Source organism: Macrobrachium nipponense, chromosome 14 (assembly GCF_015104395.2).
Source record: "Macrobrachium nipponense isolate FS-2020 chromosome 14, ASM1510439v2, whole genome shotgun sequence".
Classification (NCBI taxonomy): Eukaryota; Metazoa; Arthropoda; class Malacostraca; order Decapoda; family Palaemonidae; genus Macrobrachium; species Macrobrachium nipponense.
This window is the reverse complement of record NC_087207.1, coordinates 35708776-35729863: the sequence shown is the minus strand read 5'-3', so window position 1 is coordinate 35729863 and position 21088 is coordinate 35708776. Positions and strand designations below refer to the sequence as shown.

At 35.2% G+C, this 21088-nt stretch overlaps 1 protein-coding gene across 1 annotated transcript in view; it reads left to right on the top strand.

The window, feature by feature from the left end:
• LOC135226462 (protein LMBR1L-like) overlaps positions 1-19314 on the top strand; it is a 152559-nt gene extending 133245 nt beyond the window's left edge. Inside the window, exons 6-11 of the mRNA XM_064266061.1 lie at positions 1047-1118; positions 1391-1639; positions 1808-1995; positions 8072-8291; positions 15231-15387; positions 15638-19314. Coding sequence (XP_064122131.1) covers positions 1047-1118; positions 1391-1639; positions 1808-1995; positions 8072-8291; positions 15231-15387; positions 15638-15743 — 992 coding nt within the window. The 3' untranslated portion in view covers positions 15744-19314. The remainder of the gene's footprint in view (positions 1-1046; positions 1119-1390; positions 1640-1807; positions 1996-8071; positions 8292-15230; positions 15388-15637) is intronic.
• Positions 19315-21088: the final 1774 nt, after the last annotated feature.

Sequence of the window (21088 nt, the reverse complement as noted above, 5' to 3'; positions counted from 1 at the left end):
GTGTTGTTCTTAGGGGACATTTTTCTCCAGTAAAAGAACTTTTTGTGGTCTCATGAAAGGTTGTTATCAAGGCTTTTCTACATCCTTAAACGATTTCAGTGAGGTGTAGTTTCTCTCATATGCCAGAGGTTGATCTTGACAATTGGTTAGAAATGCAGTTATGATGTGCTTATGGTGGTAATGTATGTATGGGATACTTATAATATTTGTATATTCTTTAAGTTAGGTACTCTGGTGTAGCATGCACCCCTTATGTGTGTGAGAATGTTGTACAATATAGGTAGTTAAAATTATTTCATGACTACTATTATTTCATCCATGACAAATCTCTAGAAGTTATAATTTATCAAGAGTACATATAATAATTTTATTTTATAGTACAAACCCCATGGGTCTGCCTTGTAAAAATTTAGAATATTATACTAATGGTATGGATAACATGTTATAGTAATATTCAATATAATATAGTGAAAGTACTTTGTACTTTTATATGTACCATCCAAATGGTTTCATTAATAATAAGTATACATTAATTATGAAGTGAGATTTATACTGCTAATATAATAAGGCCAATTCAAATAATATTCCAATGGAGAATACATTGTAAAGCAGTCTTATGTGTAATCATTTGCAGTTAATTTAGAATGGAAGCTATTGCTAAAGATACTTCTTGAGTAATGTTGCAATTTCATTGGGTGAACTTTATCACCATTCTCCAAGGTAATCTTAAGTTTGGTCAAAGGATCATAGTCTCATCATTCTCCAAAATTTCCATAAAGTCCAAGAAAACCTGTTTCTTCAATGTAGATACATATTCTTTGGTCTTGTAACTAATAGAGCTTAAGCAAAGGTGTGTTACCATGCTTTACTCTTCAATTAGCATATTCTCATAGCATGAGAGAGACCCAAAGCATTGTGTTATTCTGATAAAATTTTAGCATGCATATTTATTTCTATGCTTTTGAAAAAAAATTGCTCTAAATAATAGATGTCTTATTGTAGAAAAGCAAATCTAAAATGTAATTTTTGCTCCCTTTTCTTTCCAGATGTTTGGGGAAGTTTCTACTTGCCATTTCTCTACTCTCTCATATCCTGTCTTGGCGTCTTAATGCTGCTGTGTAAGTATGAAATCTTTTTAGTAAAATTAGTTCCAAACTTTTAAGTATAATAAGTTTCTGACCTTCTTGTAAAGTAAATTTAAGACATTGATTTTCTAATTCTGAAAAGTAACTTTTGAATCAGTTCATACCATAGCCAAGTTGTAATTCATATTTCACAGATTTCTTCTATTTCTTTATGGCCTGCATAGAAAGCAGTGATAATAATAATAAGGCAACAAAATGTATGTGTTATTCTTACATGTGTCACACTTCTATATTGGCTTTGTCAGTGTGCACTCCAGTTGGGCTGGCCCATTTGTTCACTGCTATGGGGCGTTTGATGGTAAAGCCAGGATTCTTGAGAGATCTAGCAGAAGAGTATCAGGCTGCTTTATTACAAGAAGATGCCTTAGCCAGGCAGCTAGCGCAACCCTTGCATCCCCATGTTAGGGTCATTACCAGATCAACTTCCAGTGCTCCAACGAGGGAAAGCATTCTCCACCAGTACCATATTATTAAAAAGACCAGACTAAAACTGGGTAAGCACATCACTTATTTTTTATATAGATTTCATGCATAGCGCAATTGTAATTAATGGTACAGTACATATATCAATTTGGTTTTGTATAAATACGTATATAAAGTGTGGTCAGTGTGAGGGTGTTAGATAATTAGCCGATTATTAATATGTTATATTTTTTAAACAGAGGAACGACGACGTGCAGGTGTTTTAAAACGCACCTTAGCGTATCCTCTCGCATTACTGTTTCTGCTTGTCCTGACTGGGACAGCTGTAGCAATTGTGGGCCTAAATACATTACAGTTACTCATTGGGATTAAAGCCCTTCCTCTAGCATCAGCTCCAGCTATATTGGGAGAAGCACAGCAAGGCAAGGTAATTAAATGTGGTGAATTTCATGTATGTATAGTATAGTTTATACATAGTCAATAATTTCAATGTAATTCATGGTACTCTTTACCAATGATTTTTAGTAATGTTTTAATTTTGGTATCCATGCTTAGATACATGTCTCCCTTTTCTTGTTTCAAATTATAAGCATGAATGGTATGAAACAAGACAGCTTAACTTTTATGTTCTTTATGTTGGTAACTCATTCATGGAAATGCTGTGTAAAATGATCAGGCAGATTTCTCTTTTTTAGTGTTTTACTCTGGCATCTTATATTGTGACAGTAATTTATTTCTTGGGCACCTGTTTCATAGGTAGTGTCTTGGTATAATTTCTTTAGGTAATTTCATATTTATAGTAATGGTGAGTTAAAACTTTACCGGGGAAACTATCATACTCTATTAATTAATGGTTTACAAGGGTTTCTTGAAGCCAGTTGGTGTAAATAACAACTGGGGTTTTAAAGTTATTAAAGTAACTGTGCAGTTCAGTGTTTGTCCAGCATTTGATATCTTGTGTGTAAACATATTAATGGCATTAATTAGACATACATAAGGCAGTCCCCGGATTACAACAGGTTCCGTTCTTGAGACGTGTTGAAGGCCGAAAATCATCGTAAGTTGGAACATTGTCGAAAATCGTCAGAAATCTTAAGAAAGACTTACTTTTTGCTTTGGGTGTATTGAAAACTATGTAAACTGCATTTTTATAACATTTTTAATTAAAAAACTGCCTTTTTTGAGTTATCGGCGCCATAAGGTGCCGATAATAGAGTTATGGCACCATAACATGCCTAACAGAGGCACCATTAACTGTTTATCGGCCCCATTAGCCGAAACTTGGTGCCATAAGTGCTATAAATCACAGAGATTCGGTTAATGGCGGTTTTCACTTATCAGCCCCCAGAGACAGCTTGTATTGCAATGCCAGTAGTCTTATCTAAATATATTCAGTTCATTATCTCTATTATGTGTTGGAATAGCTGTGTTCATGTATCCCACCTTGTGTCAATTTGGGAGTCAACTATATAATTACTGGGTAAGTTACTTAATTAAAAAGACATTTTTATTATAAAATAAAGTTTTAATTGAACTTACCCAGTAATTACATAATCGGAGCCCTCCCTCCTCACCTCGCATGAATCTAGGTATAAGAAAATTGAAGCCATGTTTGCTAGTTGTACCTCTTGCCCAAAAGTGGGTGGGGCTCGTCACCTAGCCGCTAGAAATAGGGCAACCTGGAAATTTTCAAAATTCTAGCTGCTGATTGTAGAAACTTTTAACTATATTATTACTGTTTAAGTAGTATAATTGAAACATTATTTCATTATAAAAATGTCATTTTTAATTAGTATGCTTTGTTTACAGATTTCCTGTGTAGTTCCAGTGTTTTTGTCTTATTTTAAGCGTAGTAAAAATATATATACCATATTTTCCGGCCTAAAAGATATACTATCCCACTTTTGACCAGTAAAATTTTGGAAAAATGTAAATGCAAAAATAAAGTTGCATGACTTTCACCTACCTTGCCAAGACATTGTGTGAGTGGCTTGGTAACATGTAATTCCTGTTACCCGCTTACAACCTGTATTTTTCTTTTTTAGTATGTAAATATGGTAAGTTGCACTCAAAGTGTACACAGCCTACAGGTAGGTATAATTACACCTACACTAAAGTGTAAGGCCCCTTTCACACTATGAGTTTCGCCAACGCAGTGCGTTGCAGTGACACAGACAGCAATTGACTTATACATCTTACAGTCATTCACATCTTGCGTGTGTGTGAATCGCTGCTGCGTTGCTGCATAACATGTGCGTGGTACCACCAGACTTCTGTGTGGACGCAGATCGATACGGTGGTCAGTGGGCCACCATGTTCATTGTACGTCTTCACATCTTGTGTATCACACTCACTTAGCAGCGTGCTGAACTACTCTCCAGTGGCCTGGGAAATTCCAGGATTAGGAATAATAATAATATATATATACGATATGAAAATCATCTCCTGGTACTTGTTGAACTTCATACTACGTATTATGCATTTTTATTCAGCTGAGGGTTATTAACCAGACCACTGAGCTGATATACTACTAGTACTTTATCATGTTTAAAACTAAGCTTGAACAGAGATTGATATAAATGATATGATTTTATTAAGTAAATTCTTCAGTACTGGGCTCTCTCTCTCTCTCTCAGATGCAAACGTACCGGATCCAATAAGTGTATATTTTGTAAATGAGATAAAAATTATAACTTGACATATATATTGAATTACCTAATTAATGTAAAGGATGTTAGTGTTAATATATGATGCATATACTACTACTATTTATCAATATATTTTCATGATGTAAGAATGTTGTAAGAAACTAAGCTCCTGGTTGTGGTTCAACATATTCACTGCAGCTCTTCTTTAATCTTGAAGTCTTTTCCCTGGGCCTTTTTATACAATGAATGTAAATTAACAAAAAATATGAAAATGATACTCCTGGGATTTAAAACAAAGCCCAGGGATACAAAACTCGGCTATACTATATAGCCAGGATCCTGGGAAAGAAACCCTAGTCTGTTATAATGGAACATGAAATCAATATAGATCTCCTTATATCTTTTGTGGAGACAAAACCAGTGTTTTGGGATAAAAGTATCAAAGACACAAAATCAGAATTTGACTATACAGTGGTCTCCCCGTATTCACGGGGGATGCGTACCAGACCCCCCCGTGAATAGTTAGAACCCGCGAATGTTTGGAACCCCTATAAAAACGCTAAAAACAGCCTATTTTGTTAGTTAAAACTCAGGAAAAACAACTAAAAATGTTCATACTTGGTTTTTTTAATAGTTTTATCACAAAAAGTGCATTTTATGATGAAATTGATAAAAAAAACCCAGGATTTTGTGGATATTTCTCATAGAAAAATACTGCGAATGCGCGAATTTTCTGCGAATAATGCGGGGAAACGTTCCCGAGAGAAATCCGCGAATCCGGAGAACGCGAATATGGGGGGGCCCACTTTATCTGCATTTTGCATGTCGTATTTTGCCTATGAAGTTGATTATATATCTACCACAGTAGTTCCTCGAATGATAGTTGAGACATACAGAATTAATTGAAAATTGCATCCAATGGATTTGGAATTGCCTCCTTAAATGTGCTCAATGAAAGCACAATACACATTCTCTTATCCATTGTGATTGACATTACAGTGGTCCCCCCGGATTCACGCGCGATGCGTACCAGACCCCCCCGTGAATAGTTAGAACCCGCTAATGTTTGGAACCCCTATGAAACAGCCTATTTTGTTAGTTAAAACTCAAGAAAAACCACTAAAAATTTTCATACTTGGTTTTTTTAATAGTTTTATCACAAAAAGTGCATTTTATGATGAAATTCATCAAAAAAACCCAGGAATTTGTGGATATTTATCATAGAAAAATACCGCGAATGCGCGAATTTTCTGCGAATAATGCGGGGAAACGTTCCCCAGAGAAATCCGCGAATGTGAGTACGCGAATCTGGATAACGCGAATACGGGGGGTCCACTGTACAGCCTGCCATAGACAGAGTATAAACAAATCTCCCACCATAGACAAAGTATAAACAAATCTCCCGCCATAGACTGAGCATTAAACAAGTCACGAATGCTGTTGATTCTGCATAACGCAGCTGTGCGCAGCAACATTTAAAAATCCACTGCAGTTTCTGTGGTGCAGCAAACGCATCTATGTACAGCAACAATACACATAGTATGAAAGGGGCCTAACAGTTCTGAAATTTTTTAGCCCTTCTGTGGTTATTACCTCCACTGGAGTAGCTGTATTATGTATAACCAATCAATAATAGTGTGTAGGATTAGAAGAAAAACACTATTTATAGTATATACCTCATTGTTAGGTGGTAACTTTTCTCTGGCTTTGTTTGGTTATTGTTCTACACATATGTGCTTGTCTCAGTACATTGAAGTGCAGTGACTTTGGCTTATACAGCATATGGGTTACAGTATTATTGTTTTTCATTTATTTTAAAAATCCTCCTTTTTTTCAAAGATCATTGATATTATTATTTATTAAGTTCTGAACTTGACATACCTGGACATCCCTGCAAACTTAATAGCTTGACTAGTCACCAAGTAACATAAAACAGTATGAACTGCTAGCTGTGTTTCATCAGAAATTTCCTTGGCCAACACTGTCTCAGTGCATGTAAATGGATGGGGGTAGAGCTGGTGCAGTATTTTAGGTTTTTAGGGTATTAGATATTGGCTTATGTCATTTTTTTCTTGTCAAAGAAAGAAAACACAAATACTGCCTGTACAGAAAATGGATTACTCTATTATTGACCACCCGTTATTACCCTAACTTTGCTATTTTATACAAAACATTACACTTAAATTACAATTAAACACATTCAGAGGTAAATAACATATCGTATTAGACGTCCTGTTTTTATTTTTAAATATATACTGTATAAAAAAGCTGGCCTACGCCCAATGTGGCCATATTACCGTGGTTGACAGAGTGCCATAGGCTAGGTTAGGCTAGGTATAGTATGTACTGTACTGGATAGGCACAAAACTTGTTGCTGATAATAAAACAATGAAAACAAGCCTAATTGTTACAGTAAATTAATAAAATATTAAAAATAAGATGCTAAATCATTCACACAAGTTCCTCTTTTGTGGTTTTCCATAATCTCCTTAAGTTCAATTGTGGTTCTTACTGTTTTCCTCTTCTGCTTGTCTGCAATGGTTGTCTTGGGACCCATGATTGAATCAAAGTATAGTACAGAAAGCCACAAAAACTAAGAATATATTACAGTACAAATGTGTACTTGCTCAAAACATGTCACCAGAGCAAGCTGGCATTGCTATTCTGGTTTTTTGTTCGAGCTGTGATGCAAAATTTCCTCAAAATCTTGAATGGAGATCTTATTATGTTGAGTTCTAATACAGTCAAGGACCGGGGTTCTACTATATTATGGTATACATACTGTAGAAAAAGCTGGTAGTGTTTTGTGTATTCCTCTGAGTTTCTGAACCCCTTTTTACAAATCCAATTCTTTCTTTTATGGTCTTTAATGTTCTTTGATATTAAGTTTTATATTTAAAACTGTGGAACCCAGTCGTTATCTTTGTTTGTTGTTGCTTACTGAATGCAACACATTTCATCACACAGCATCTCATGCAAAGTAAAACAAATGGTTAGTGAGTGTTTGATTACAATTGTCTTGCTAGACTGTAGTAAGACTTAGTAAAAATTTTAACCTGCCATAATTTTAATTATGTCAATTAATCTTTGTGACTAGGCTGCATAATTTTCCTTTGATGATAATTTTGTTTATTTACTGTTTTCAAGTTTAATTTATACACTTCATTCAGAGGTCATATACATGAACTCTAAATCCTGTTTAGCAAAAGTTAACCATCCTCTGGTGTCAGGGTAAGTTTATAAATACTAGTTTCGACCTCTTGGACACATTAGAAATTTCCAAGACTTCTTTAAGGAATAAATAGTGTCTTTGAAGCTGGAAAATATAGTATATACTATATATATGGCAGTTTGAAATAGTATATGCATTATACAATATTTATGAGAGTATTATATATAACCAGATGTGTAAGTAGAAGAATAATAACTGAAGGAATAAAATATAGATGATGTTGGCATGTTAAGAGGCAGGTCACAAAATGTGTAACAGATGACTATATAAAATATTAACAAAAGTCTGAACCAAATAAGAACTTAGATTAGTAAAGTGAAGATAAATTGAAATAAAAAAAGGTAGAATAGGTAAGCAAGGCTATTAGTAAGCCTTGTTATTTGTATGTACTGTGTATGCATATACGTGTAACTAGAAAAGCAGAGCATTTACACAAAATTACAAGGTCTGAATCAATTTCAAATTTTGGAATATCTTAAAACTATGTGAATACGAGTAATTGAACGGCAGTAAGGATATAAAAAATCATTAGAAAAATAATTCCAGAACTGTAATAATTGTTTAAAGCAAATAGCAAAATCTTCTTTGGCATATACCACTAATTTTTCTCTTTCTTTATCTAGAGATCAGTGCTGCTGTCAATGATGGGCTCTGTTGGTGCAGTGTTGGAGGTTGTGCTAATCCTGTACCTGATAGCTGCCTCTCTATTAGGATGCTATTCTTTGCCATTATTTGCAAAGATCCGTCCACAGCCGCAAGACACTCCCATGGTGCATGTCATAGCTAACTGTGTGGTGGTGCTTATATTATCCAGTGCCCTGCCTCTCTTAGCCAGAACATTAGTAAGTACGTACATGTAAACGGACTTTAAAAAAATTAATCATCATTCCTTTCTTTGAAAATAATACATTGCTCTTCCTTGTCTTACTAAGGCATACACTTTTAGAAGCTGTATCTTGATGCTTGTACTATTGTAAATGTATTGGATATGACTGTGGAGTAAACTGTCAACTATAGAACTCCATTTAGTTTTGAAGGTAAGATGCTGATATAACATGAAAAGGTAAGTTGGGGAAGTAACTAGGTCCCTAATGTATCCCAGATCAGACAGAAATAAAGTATAACTTAACCCCATAGGACATGATGGACCTGCACTTTGAAAGAATGGAAATTGTAGGAAACAGTGAAGATGAAAACAGAATACGAATGCCATTGCTGTTGTTCTTTAATGGCAATTTTAACGGAATATAAAACCAATATAAAACTTGATAAACTATAAGAAACAAATGAAAACAAAAAAATATTCAGAGGTACATTTAACAATTTACGCAGTGATATCTGTAGACAGCAGTAAGAAAAATGTGAAACACCTCAAGCAAATACAGGTACTAATTCATAACCATTTCAAATCACAAGGGATTGTATAGCCTGAAGTGAATTGAAACATACTAACCAATCATAGCCCAAGTTCTATCCTACGACATCCAGATTACTTCACTCATTCTAAATAACATAAAGGATATTACATTGCATTGTAAAAATGCAGCTTGAACATTCTGTGGAGTACAGAAATAAGAATATGTATAGGTTCTAGGAAATTTATCAAGGCTTAAGTTGAGATTGGTTGGTCTGTCTTAGGAAGCCATGGGAGGACCTAAGAGTTTTAACTTTTTGAGAACTCCAGCGGCCACCAAAAATAGGATTTTCCTTCATCAAAACCTGTTTTTCAATCTGTCTGTAGTGTTTGAATCACGTCACAATAATATTTAGTTTTAGCCACAAGTTTTTTGAAGGATTTAAATAGTATCAGTATTTTTATTATTTCTTTAGATTTCCATCAGTCTGACAATGTACAAGGGAAATACTATCTATACAAACTATTTTGCCTTTGGAAACCTAAGAGTAATCTAGTGTTTCATAAATATTAAGTGTGGAGTTGACAGTTTTTATGTGGTTTTTAATGAATTTTCATGTGTTCATTCAGTACCACACATATTTATGTTCTCTGGATTTATGCAGACAGAGCCCATATAAATGATATTAACTTACAGTATAAATGTGAATGGCAGACTCGTTATCCCTAGCCTAGACCTGGCTTTAGCATGGTCTCCTTCTCATTATTCTCATCCAAAGAACGTCAAAGGAAATTTCTCCCCATCATTAGATATGCATATCCTCTAAAGGAATATCCACAAATGAACTTTAAGTTAGGAATACTTAAGTGATTAAGGCTCAGAGATCTTAGGACGAGGTCTTGTGCGGCTGGCCACTTAACTAAGACCGATTACTTGAGTCATTCCCAGTACAACTGCATTGTACGAGGACTGTAAAGACTGAATTCACAGTCGCAGCCAACCAGTAACAAATGTCTGACTATCAAATCAACAAACAAACAATGATCGATACTTAAGTGCTATTACACATATACTTACAAAGAAATGCGTACATGAAATAACCAAACACAATCCTTTTCCCAACTAAATCAAATATAACAAAACACGGTACATAACTTCCTTTCATGCAATACATGTTTCCACTTTATACAAATGAGAAAAATATACAAATTATATTACAACTTGCGGCAAAGAACAATCTCTTGTCAAAGTTTTGACAGAGATATACATTTTTGGACACTTCCCTCCCAGACATTTAAACTACCAGAAATGTTAATCTGTATATGTCTTGTAGTAGGGGATTTTATTTTCAGGAATGGGGTGACATAATTTTATAACACATCTGTGGAACCTCGGTTTTTGTACATAATCTGTTCCAGAACATCCCATGAAGTCCAAAACATACGAAATCCGAAACAAAAATTCCCATAATGAAGAATGTAATACATTTAATGCATTCCAGACATCCAAAAATATTAACAAAAATATATTTTATAGGGAATTAGCAGTTTTATGTACAAAAAACAATGGGAAATAAATGTATGTAAATGATTAATGAAATTAATAAATTTTAACATCACTCTTACTTTTATGGAAGACACTTGTTAGTCTATGGAAGACAGAAAGGGAGGAGGAGAGGTTATTGTTTGGGAGGGGAATCTTCCTCCAGAAGGACTTCAGGTATCAAGTACCTATCTGGGGTTACTTCTCTTTGGTTTTTACTGGCACTATCTAAGGTTAATTCCCCTCTTGTTTTTTTTACTGTAGGACCAGCTTGAATCACTGGACTCCTGTTGCACAACAAAACTGTTGAGAGACATTTGTTTCTGGCATTTTTTTTTTTAATTTGACTTATGTTAAACATAATATTGTCATTAAAGATGTTGGAGACATGGATTACATCATCTTTCTTGGGATGATAATTCTCCACAAAATTTTTTACATCACTCCACTTTGCAAACATGTCATTAATCACTGATGTAGACATATTGTGTATGCCCGTTCACTAATGAATTTTTCAAACCAGCCTTTGCTGGCCTTAAATTCACTAACAGCAGTGCTTGTCATAGGCATTTTCTCACTGAGATCAACATGCAACACCCTCCAACACTTTGCTCTACAAGTTCTTTCTTAAATTCTAGTGTTTTGCATCATTTTTACAAAAGAGTTACTACTTAGAACTGTCTTTGGCCCCATGATGGCTTATTTAGCAGTTGTGCTCGAATAAAAAAGTACAAAAAGTGCAAAAACAACAAACACAAAAGCAGAATGGTACGGGATGCTTTGTTTTGGGCACTTGGTATGGGGCCTAGTCACGTGGTGGGCCCTGGAAGGAGCGTTTCCAAGTGTACGAAATATGAGGATACGTACAAACCCAAGACAAAATTTTGTCGGAAAAGGTCTATGAAAACCAGGGCGTATGAAAACCGAGGTTCCACTGTATTCATTAGCTTTTCAAGATTCATGACTAAAGGATGTCATCTACAGAAGAAATAACCATATTTGAAACAATTTATACTTAGCATCAAGTGACATTAGGATGTTTGCAGCTCTTATCTATGCTGAGGGCTTTTGATCAAAGGAGATTAATATTAAATCAATCCAAAATAGAAATCATAAAAATTTGTGCCTAATTTCCCATGTTTATTGGATGTGCAGCAATGAATAAATAGCAATAATATTTATATCAGTGGAAGTTTGTTTATCAAAGTTTGTTCATTCTTCAAAATACAAACCCTTTCCTTTTAAATAGGAGTATTCTTCAGTGCAAGTTGGGAGACTGTCATTGAACTTGGTTACAATGCAATTAACTGGTGGTTATGGGAAAGCGAATGGGTGACTACTACTCACTCACCTACTGTCTCTTAGCACTTTTCCTTTGGCTGTCCAAAGAGTTGACAATTGCTTTGTTATCTCTTTTTTCCTGTTGTTGAATTTTGGATAATTATTTTGCATTATTGTATGCTAGTTGCTTTTTTTTCAAATGGAGAAAATACAAGACCAGAGACATTGAGAGGCGGGCAGGGTTGGGCATTTTGAAGCTTGATATCCCCCCAAAAAAATTTTTGACCCTCGTAAGTTTTGTTTATACTTCAGGTGGAAAAAATGCACCCATGTTTCCCCTGCAATTAGTGCACTAATTGGGCTTATTATCTGTGGGAGAGGTACAGTAGGAAACAGAAGAATAGAAAGCGTTTGCTGGCTTCTTCAGAGGGGAGGTGCACCTCTTGGAACACCAATGGGGTCCTGTCTCCCTGTTCCTTCTGTGCCTATCCTAATCTCTTTTACAAGTACTTTTTCTCAGACTTGGGGGAGTGGGCATACTCTAGTAGAAGAATTGCCTACAATTTGCTCACCTCAGATGGAGACTTGGGTCAGTTCGTCCCATGGAGAGGCACTGACCTTTGCTCCGTGATTGTCCTCTGCACCTGTTGATATTTATATATGGGTCAGTGGTTATCATCCTCTGCCAGGTACTACTTACAGAAGAATTGTCTTTCTCTGGATATCTGTAAAAGCCTGTCTTTTGTATTGTTCCTATACCACCTGGGAGCTATGAAGAAAGTTCTGTCCCCTGCCCTTGCTGCTGCTTCAGTGATTGGAACTAGGGGAGTTCTCTAGTATTGGTCATGCTTCCTGTAACAAACCATTCTACTTCTGCATTTCTGATGAATGACCTTATCTGCCTCAATCTGTCTTTCAGAATTGGTGACAATCAAGACTTGAATCAGTAAAAGCATTCCCACCACTTCCATGTCCTTTTTAGCATTATTGCTGAGCTTGTTTTTGTCCTCTTCCTCATCCTCAACTTTTCTCTCCTCCCATAGGAGGAGGAAGAGGAGTCCCAGAGCCTTTTGTAAGAAGTTCAGTTGGACTTTTAGGCAAGTGCTTTGTTAGTCCTCCAGGAAGTTTCTCCATTTTGTAAGGGACTGTACCAGTTCAAAGCCCTGTACTTTACTTTGGTGTCAGTCAGATTTGCCGTCTTGCATTGAATTGTCTACTGTGTTAGCTTGATGACTGGCTAGGTCTGGCACTACAAGACATGCAGTTGCTCCAGAACAGTGACCACTATTTCAGCTTTTGTCACAACCTGGGGATCATAATAACTTGGGGAATTAGGATATTGTGTCCAAGTAGCAGACAAATATGGTGCATGCTGATAGACTCTGCAAGAGTTTTTGGTAAGGTTCTGCTTTAGTGGCACAAGGAGGCAACAGCATATTTGTTATAGGAACAACCAGCCTTGCTTTGGCTTCTCATCCTTGGAAAAATTCATACCTCACAAGGCACTTCTACATTCACTTCAGATGCAGCCCTTCTCCTCACCTTGTGTCCTTAAACCAAGAGTGAATGCAAACTTCACTTGATGGCTGGATGAAGAGAGAAGGGAACCTGATAGTTTTTTTTCTGTTTTTCAACTCCACATATATGGAAATGCTGTTGTTCTCTGACATTCCAAGAAGGGCTTGGATGCACACTTGAGAGATCTGTCTGCTTTTAAGTGTGTGGACAGAGACCAACCTCCCTTTTCCTCTGCACATGAACATCTTGCTAGTTTTAGAGTGCAGATACTTTTAACATTGTGATTGTGTGATGGTCACTGTAGTCTAAGTGAGCAACAGTTGTTGGTGATATTAATGCAAGTAGTTTCACCATGTTGTTGAGTTTTCTCAGACATTCTGGTTAGAAGGGATGCCTTTATAGACCAACTCAATCACAGTGGATAATTAAGATACCTACTTTCTTGGGTTTGGGAACTCCAATGATCAATCTGTTCACCATGCAAAATAAAAAGCTGGTATTCAGCTTTCCTGTTCCAGACTCCAGGCTGCCTAGGGAAATGGTTCTTGCATACCCTGGGACATCTGGATATCTTTGCCTTTCCTCCTGTTTGTACCAAAAAAATCGATGTAAACTCACTCTAGGTCTTGCATAACCATGACAGCTCGTCAGCCCCATGACAAGAGGTTTTCTAATCTGCCAGGCCTTCTGCTCGAGGTATACAGAGATTCTCCTTTGGCCTACCCTTCCCTGTTAGCCATGTTTTTGAGGTAGCCTCATCTCCAATTGGTGTTGTAGACAGGGTCTCTGGTTGGAACTTACTTTGCAGCAAAATACAGACTAATTTCCCACCTTTACTGAGACAAGTTTCTCTCAGTCCCTGCAGTGAAGCCTAGAGTCAGGTCTTCCAACTGTGCTAATAGAGCATAGAAGCTATGATTGCCCACCTCATTAGCGTTGGCCTCTGGAGAGAGATTTGACTCTTGTTCCCTGCAACTTAACTTGGTGCCATTGAGCTCTTGTGAGAGACCATTGAGCTCTTGTGAGAGACACCTCAAATAGCAATTTTACCCTCAAGACTTGTTCTGCAGCCTTAGCTTTGTCGTAGGATGTCAGTAAGTATTGTGTGGCCCTGAGGACTGGGTTTATTCTTGTTCTTATTTGAGAGTTTGCAGAAAAACACCAGAGCCTGTCAGTTGCTGATAAGAGCATTGAATATTTTTTGGTTCTTCCCCTCTAAAGATTTCCTTTTGTGAGCAGCTGGATGACTTGCTTTCATGACCAGTGGGAGTCATGCGCACTATCTAACGAGAATCTAAATTCTAAGGCCCAAGCATCTAGGTCTTTTTGTAGTAAAAGCAGACACGGGTAGGAGGTGTCTAAGTACCCCTTTCTTCTTGGCTTCACGGAACAGTAATATGGACATGTTCTTGGACCATTCTCCTTTTGGTAAGTGGTATTTCCCAATGATTTTGTGAAGTCTTCAAGCTATTCTCATAAAAAAGCATCTTACCATAGGTAACTGGATGGAGATTAAATGAGTGGGTGATTGGATCTCTTACCTTTCTTTCACTCTTCCTTCCTGTGTAAGGAACCAATCAGGTTGAGTAAATGTTGAATGGGCCATAGTGCAGGTAAACTTTATTAATCAAGCATCAGAGCTTTGGCTCATATGATGCCTTCTACTCTTCCATCAGTTGTTGACCCAGGTACGCTGCCTTGTGACTTGTGCTCCTCAACTTCGAAGTCAATTGAGAGAGTATTCTATCTACCTAAAGAGGGAAATCTCCCATGTACAAACTGATGGTTTATATTTCTTTTAAGAACCAATACAAATTTTTGAAGTAATTTATATCTTGTGTATGCAAACCTGTCTTTTATCATAATCTCTGCTGATGCTGATGGTAAAAGCCAGCATTATGCATTTAAGTCCCCCCCCAATTGACCCTCCTAGTACTTGTAATTAATCCCTTTTTTACCAAATTTCAATGACCATTTCCAGTTCACACTTAGGAATACAAATTACTAAAAAAAAATTCATAAGTGTCAATCTTCTGTGGCATTATAATTTTTGCAGCTTGGAGGTAAATAAACTTTTAATTTTCAGGGATAACAAACTTTGACTTACTTGGAGACTTTGGCAAGATCAGCTGGCTGGGTAATTTTTGGATTGTCCTTGGTTACAATATGTTGTTTGCCTCTGCCACTGCATGGTGTTTGGTTAAAAAATTTACAGCAACCATCAGACATGAGATATACATAAGGTAAGGTGTTATTCTGTTTTTATGAATGTTTTGAAATATTTAAAGATGATAAAAACTTGATAGAAATTTTATACCAAGTATTTTTTTATGTAAATTCTTTGTTTGTGTATTAGATTGAATCCTTGTTCCAAATATCCCCTTATGTTTGTGCATTAGATTGAATCTGTTTCAAGTATCCCCATAGTGTAGTTGTTATAGACATTAATCATATATATTGTGCTGATGACTGAAATGTTTCTTTGTTAAACAGGTTTAAGTTGATAGTGCTTTCCCTTCTGAAGAGGGATACTTTCAAATTGCCTGCACAAGTTATGAATGGGGGTATGATGAATCCTGGCAACATTAAAGAAGAGTAGCATATGGCTTAGAGAATCATTTAGTCTAATGGTTCTCTTACATAAAAAATGGAAAAGAAGGCATTTATCCCTCAGTGAAAACATGACATTAGATTACTTAATCTACTATGGTCTTTACACAGACCTGGTGTTTCAGATGGGGTATAATACTTTAAAACACTTATCTGGTACAATGCATATTATCCAATGTGGTAGTTTAATTGACCAGAGGACTAAGAGTTTGCCAGAAATAAGTTAAATCACAGATCTTGTTAAATGTTCTGTTATAAAGAAAAAAGCTTAATAACTGAGTCATTATGGCCCATCTGCGGAAGAATGTTATTAAGGCCATGAAGATTATTCTTGTAATATGTAAACTTTTTATTTATACACACTGTTTGGATCACATTTAGTGACCATCCAAGTGGTAAATATTGCACTGTACTATGTCTTTGTAACTGTGTATGCAAAGTGAAGTGCATTTAGCAAGAGTGACTGAAAAACAAGCAGTTAGGTTGGCAATTTAAATATAACTGGTGTTGTTTGTTGGAAAGTATATATATATGTATTTGCTTGAAGTATCCAGAATGCAGTCTTTCAAAATGGCATTTTTATTAATCAAATCAAAACTTGAAGAAAAGCATACACAGTGAAGCCTAATGAAAAGCATATATTTGAAGGTGGAAGTTATTGTTTATCTTAAGATTTCTGTTACCAGTTGGAAGAAGTGATTAAGTGATGTAAATTATTCCTATATTAAAAGAAAATGGGGTTTTCCTATATTAAAAGAAAATGGGGTTTTACACAATTAACATTTATAAGCTTGATTAAGAGACAGAGAGGTGAATCTCTTTTCCATCTCTTTCATGTACTTTTTAAGTACTGTAATGGGTTTCTTTTTATTAGGACTTAATTTTATTTGTCATTCTGTAACATCTGAATAGGTGAAAAACTTACTTGCTTTGACTTTAACCAGATTTTCATGATTTTCTGACTATTCAGCACTGCTCAGAGTAATAATCTAGATTCTGGTCCCTGTAGACTTTAAGGTTCTTGAAATACATCTGTTCAGTACATAAATTGAATATTAAAAAGGTTCATGTAATACATCTGTTCAGTTCAGAAATTTAATATTAAATTTGATTCTTGGTACTTAACATGGAGTAATATTTTAAATTAGAATGCAGTACAGAAGACTCAAATTACCGTAATAGAGTAATCAAATGTTCCAGTTATATAGTCATAAGAAATAATTATGTAACACAGGAATATAAAAATCTAGTGTGGCAAGTTTGGCTAAAGCTCTAAGTAGAAATACTATGTAGACTCCTGCAAGTAAACACTTGTAACCCAATTAATGATAAGCAATAGTGTTATAAGAAAGTGATATGTTTGAGTATGAGAAATGTTACAAATCATATCTTGCTACATGAGTGCAACTTTGTGTATTGGTGTCTTTATTTGAAGATTACAGAAAAGAAAAAGTTGAGGGGGTAAGTGTTGTAGATGTTGAGGTGTAAGGGTTACAAAGTACATTTCTGTTCCATATGCATTTGCAGACTTGGGATCTTCAGGTAATCTTTTAAATCTGTATCCTGCCAGATACAAATACAGCCGTAAAGGTTTTCAGAATAGATGTGTAACTTTTCTACTATGTAAACATGCATAAGACAGTGCAATGACCTGGTAATGTAGAGCAGTATTGCATTAGCCAGTTAAGTCTCTGAGGCGGCAACTTGTGATGACTCAAATTGCCAAGGTAGTTTTAAAATATATATTGTTTTTAATTACCAGTTTCACATATAGAAAGAAACGACATATACAGTACATCGATGTAAGGAGCCAAGAATAAACTTTCAGTTTGACATAATATTGTTTGTGGAATTCTATTCATTGTAGATTGTCAAGTATTGGCAACCAGTTTGTCATGGTAGCCTAAGAATACAGGACTTTGTCAGTAACAAAATTTTAATTCTTTAAATACTGCATTTACATTTAAGGCTCATTTTGCCACCTTAGTCATTAATAACCTATTGGAAAAAAATAGATTTTCATACTTTGAAATAAATGGAATGTATGAAATTTGATTCACAGATTTATACGAGCATAAGAACCAGCATCTAGCCTCGTCTTTGGTTGAACAGCAGAGGAAATGAAATTTAATATTGGTCAATACTACTTTACCACCAAGTTTGTTGAGTATATAATACAACAGTAATTAATTTTGAATGCATAGAGTATCTACTGTAATTGTCTAAATGCTAGTTATTAAAAATTAAGATGCAACAAGAAAGCATCTTTAGATAATCATGGAATTTAATATAGAAGAGTTAGGGGTTCCCATTTAAATACATGACATTATGGCAACATATTGCAGGTACAGTGGCCGGATAGACAATTGTAGTTATGTAGCAAGATTTGGAGAATTAATTTCTCAGTACAGACTGTTTTCATCTACATCAATTTTGAGCAAATTGGTCAGATGGTCAGTATGCTAGACTTCCAACCAAAGATTGATGAAGTTTTTCCTTGTGTTCCATATATTTTGCACATGAAATGCAATTTGCTCAAAGATTTTTAATAGGCAGTTAATTCTGTGAAAGTTTCCTTTTATTAGAAATGTAATTAGTACTTCAAAAGGAAAGCCCCCTCTCCTTTTTTCTTTTTTTATTGTGTACTGACTGTACACAGACTGATATAAAAGCATACTGATTTACTACCCAGAAGTCATTTCACACCCCTATTTTCATGTTACATTTTAACTCCCCAAGTGAATCTTATTTAGTGTGTTTTTTTTTTTCATGCTGGAACACATTTCGTGGAATGTGATTGATAAAGTTACTGTGGACATACAATGCTTCTAGGTGGAATAAAGTAATGGTGACAGATTTTGTCTGTTGAAGTCTTGGCTAAGTTTTCATCAAGCTTTGTTTTACATCAGACTACTTTGTAGAATTACAAGGATTATGATGAACTTTTTATAGAAACTTAATCTGGATTTTCTGTGCAAAAATGTGATACGTAATGGTATTATGGTGTGATTAGATATTTTAAGGGATATATTTTGTAAGAGCTTTTATGATGTGATTTTATTCCATTATCATCAGCATCACAGTACTTGATTAAGTACCTTTCTATGGAAATGGCAGTTTATAATATTTTAGCTAATTACATTTTTGTAGCTATAGGTTGCTTATAATGTAACCTATCATAAATCTTTTTCTGACTAATCTGGTGAATCAAATAGGAGACAATTTAAATTATAGGATAACTGATTTTGATTTTACACAAACATTATTCATACTAGAATGAATGATTTAATATTCAAACGTTTTCAAGGACAACTTTAGAGATGTAGGTTTTCTTCCAAACTTTGCTTTCCTCATGCTCACTTTGAATTCACCTTAGAAGCTAAGGGACCATATATTTTCATAGTAACTTTATAGGTGTGATATTTAGGTAAACTTATCAAGATTTAAGCCTTCCCTCACGGTTCAAGTCTGTGAGATTTTCCTTCCTTTGTAACAGTACTGAGATGTTTACATAATTTTACCAGTTTGTATTTGAAAGGTTTTTTTTTTTTTTTTTTTTTTTTTATATCTAATTGAAGTTTTAGTTTTGTACTTATATAATGTGTTGCCAATGTGTGATGCAGTGCATGTGACTTTAGTGGGAAGATTTAAACTTAATTGTGCATTCGAATGCTTTTGTTCACATTTGGAAACAAGGGTATTATTTATTAACTTAATCCAACTCTGCAGATGGTGTATGATTACCTTTTATGTTGAATGATTGGATTATTTTCCTTTTACCTCATTTATCCAGATGACTTATCCAAAAATCTGGTGCTTTTATTTTTCTTTTTGGATTCCTTGTATATTTTAATATTTATTAATTTTAATGTAGTAATTCAGCTATATATTTTTATACAAATAAACTGTATTTCTAGTGCAGAAAGACTTCACTCTTAAAACTTATTTCTTTTCATACCCTCTTTGTAAATAATAAGTATTTAGCCTTCATTTAAGATCTTTGCAAACATATCATAGGGTCTTTACTCAGTTTTTTATAGTTTAGTCACCTTTTTTGTAAATAATTATCCTTGTAGTATTTGTACTTCAAATTCACTGTTAAAATATTTTTGAACATTTTGCTCACTACTTGTGTAGGCTAAGTATTCTGTATGATAATTTTGTGTACGCAAATCCTGGGATGGTACAAATTCACCAACATCCAGGTTACATTTTTTTATATGCCTTTTTGTTTGTTTGTTATTTATGTATATAAGACTGTACAGCAAGACAATAAAAATATCCGTAATTTTAATTTTTTTCACTTTCTTTTAATGTTTGTCCTCAGAACAATGCAAAATAGTGCCTTTTCTGCAAGACTTTTCTTCAGTGTGAGCTGGCATTTGTAACAAACTTGGTAATGTGGTATTTAATTAGTAGAGGTAGGCAGGTGAGTGGGGATCTTTCCACTCACCTGCTGCACTCTTGAATGAGCATCAGTTGAAAATTTTTCATCTTTATAAGCCCATTTCTGGCCACTTTCAGTCTTCAGCGTTAGAGTGGAATTGGTCTGGTTACAATGCAATTAACTGGTGGTTATGGGAAAGCGAATGGGTGACTACTACTCACTCACCTACTGTCTCTTAGCACTTTTCCTTTGGCTGTCCAAAGAGTTGACAATTGCTTTGCTATCTCTTTTTTTCCTGTTGTTGAATTTTGGATAATTATTTTGCATTATTGTATGCTAGTTGCTTTTTTTTCAAATGGAGAAAATACAAGACCAGAGACATTGAGAGGAGTGCCTATGATTTCCTTTGCAATAGAGGTTTGGCAGCAGTGCAAAAAGGCCAAATGATTTTTTGGGGTTTCTTTGAAGAAAAGTATTCTGCCTTTGATACTACTAAATCTTTTTGGCGCCTTCCTTGACTGCCCTCTCTCTCCCTACTTCCTGCTTATTCTTTCCTAGTTTGCCCAAGAGGAAATGTATTGAGAAGGGAAGCGACCAGTCCATGCTTTCTAACAAGTGTGTTAGCTGAGGTCTCAGCAGGTGAGACTAGTGCCTATTCATGATTCACCACCACCTAACCATGCTTTGCTAAGAGTACCATCAGAAATGTGGCTTACTCTTGGTATTCTAGAAAGCTGCTCTCCTCTGGCTTTTTGTATCACTTCTCTATGGCTAAGGGACCCCTCGACTTGGGAACACCTTAACATGGTGAGGGGGTTCTTGAACCAGAGGAATTTGTTCTTGGGTTCAAGCCCAAGAGTCTCATACGTATATCATTAAACATTTGGATTAATTTTTGTGGAATTTTACATTTTGCTAAAATTTGTTGGACCTGATATGATAAATAT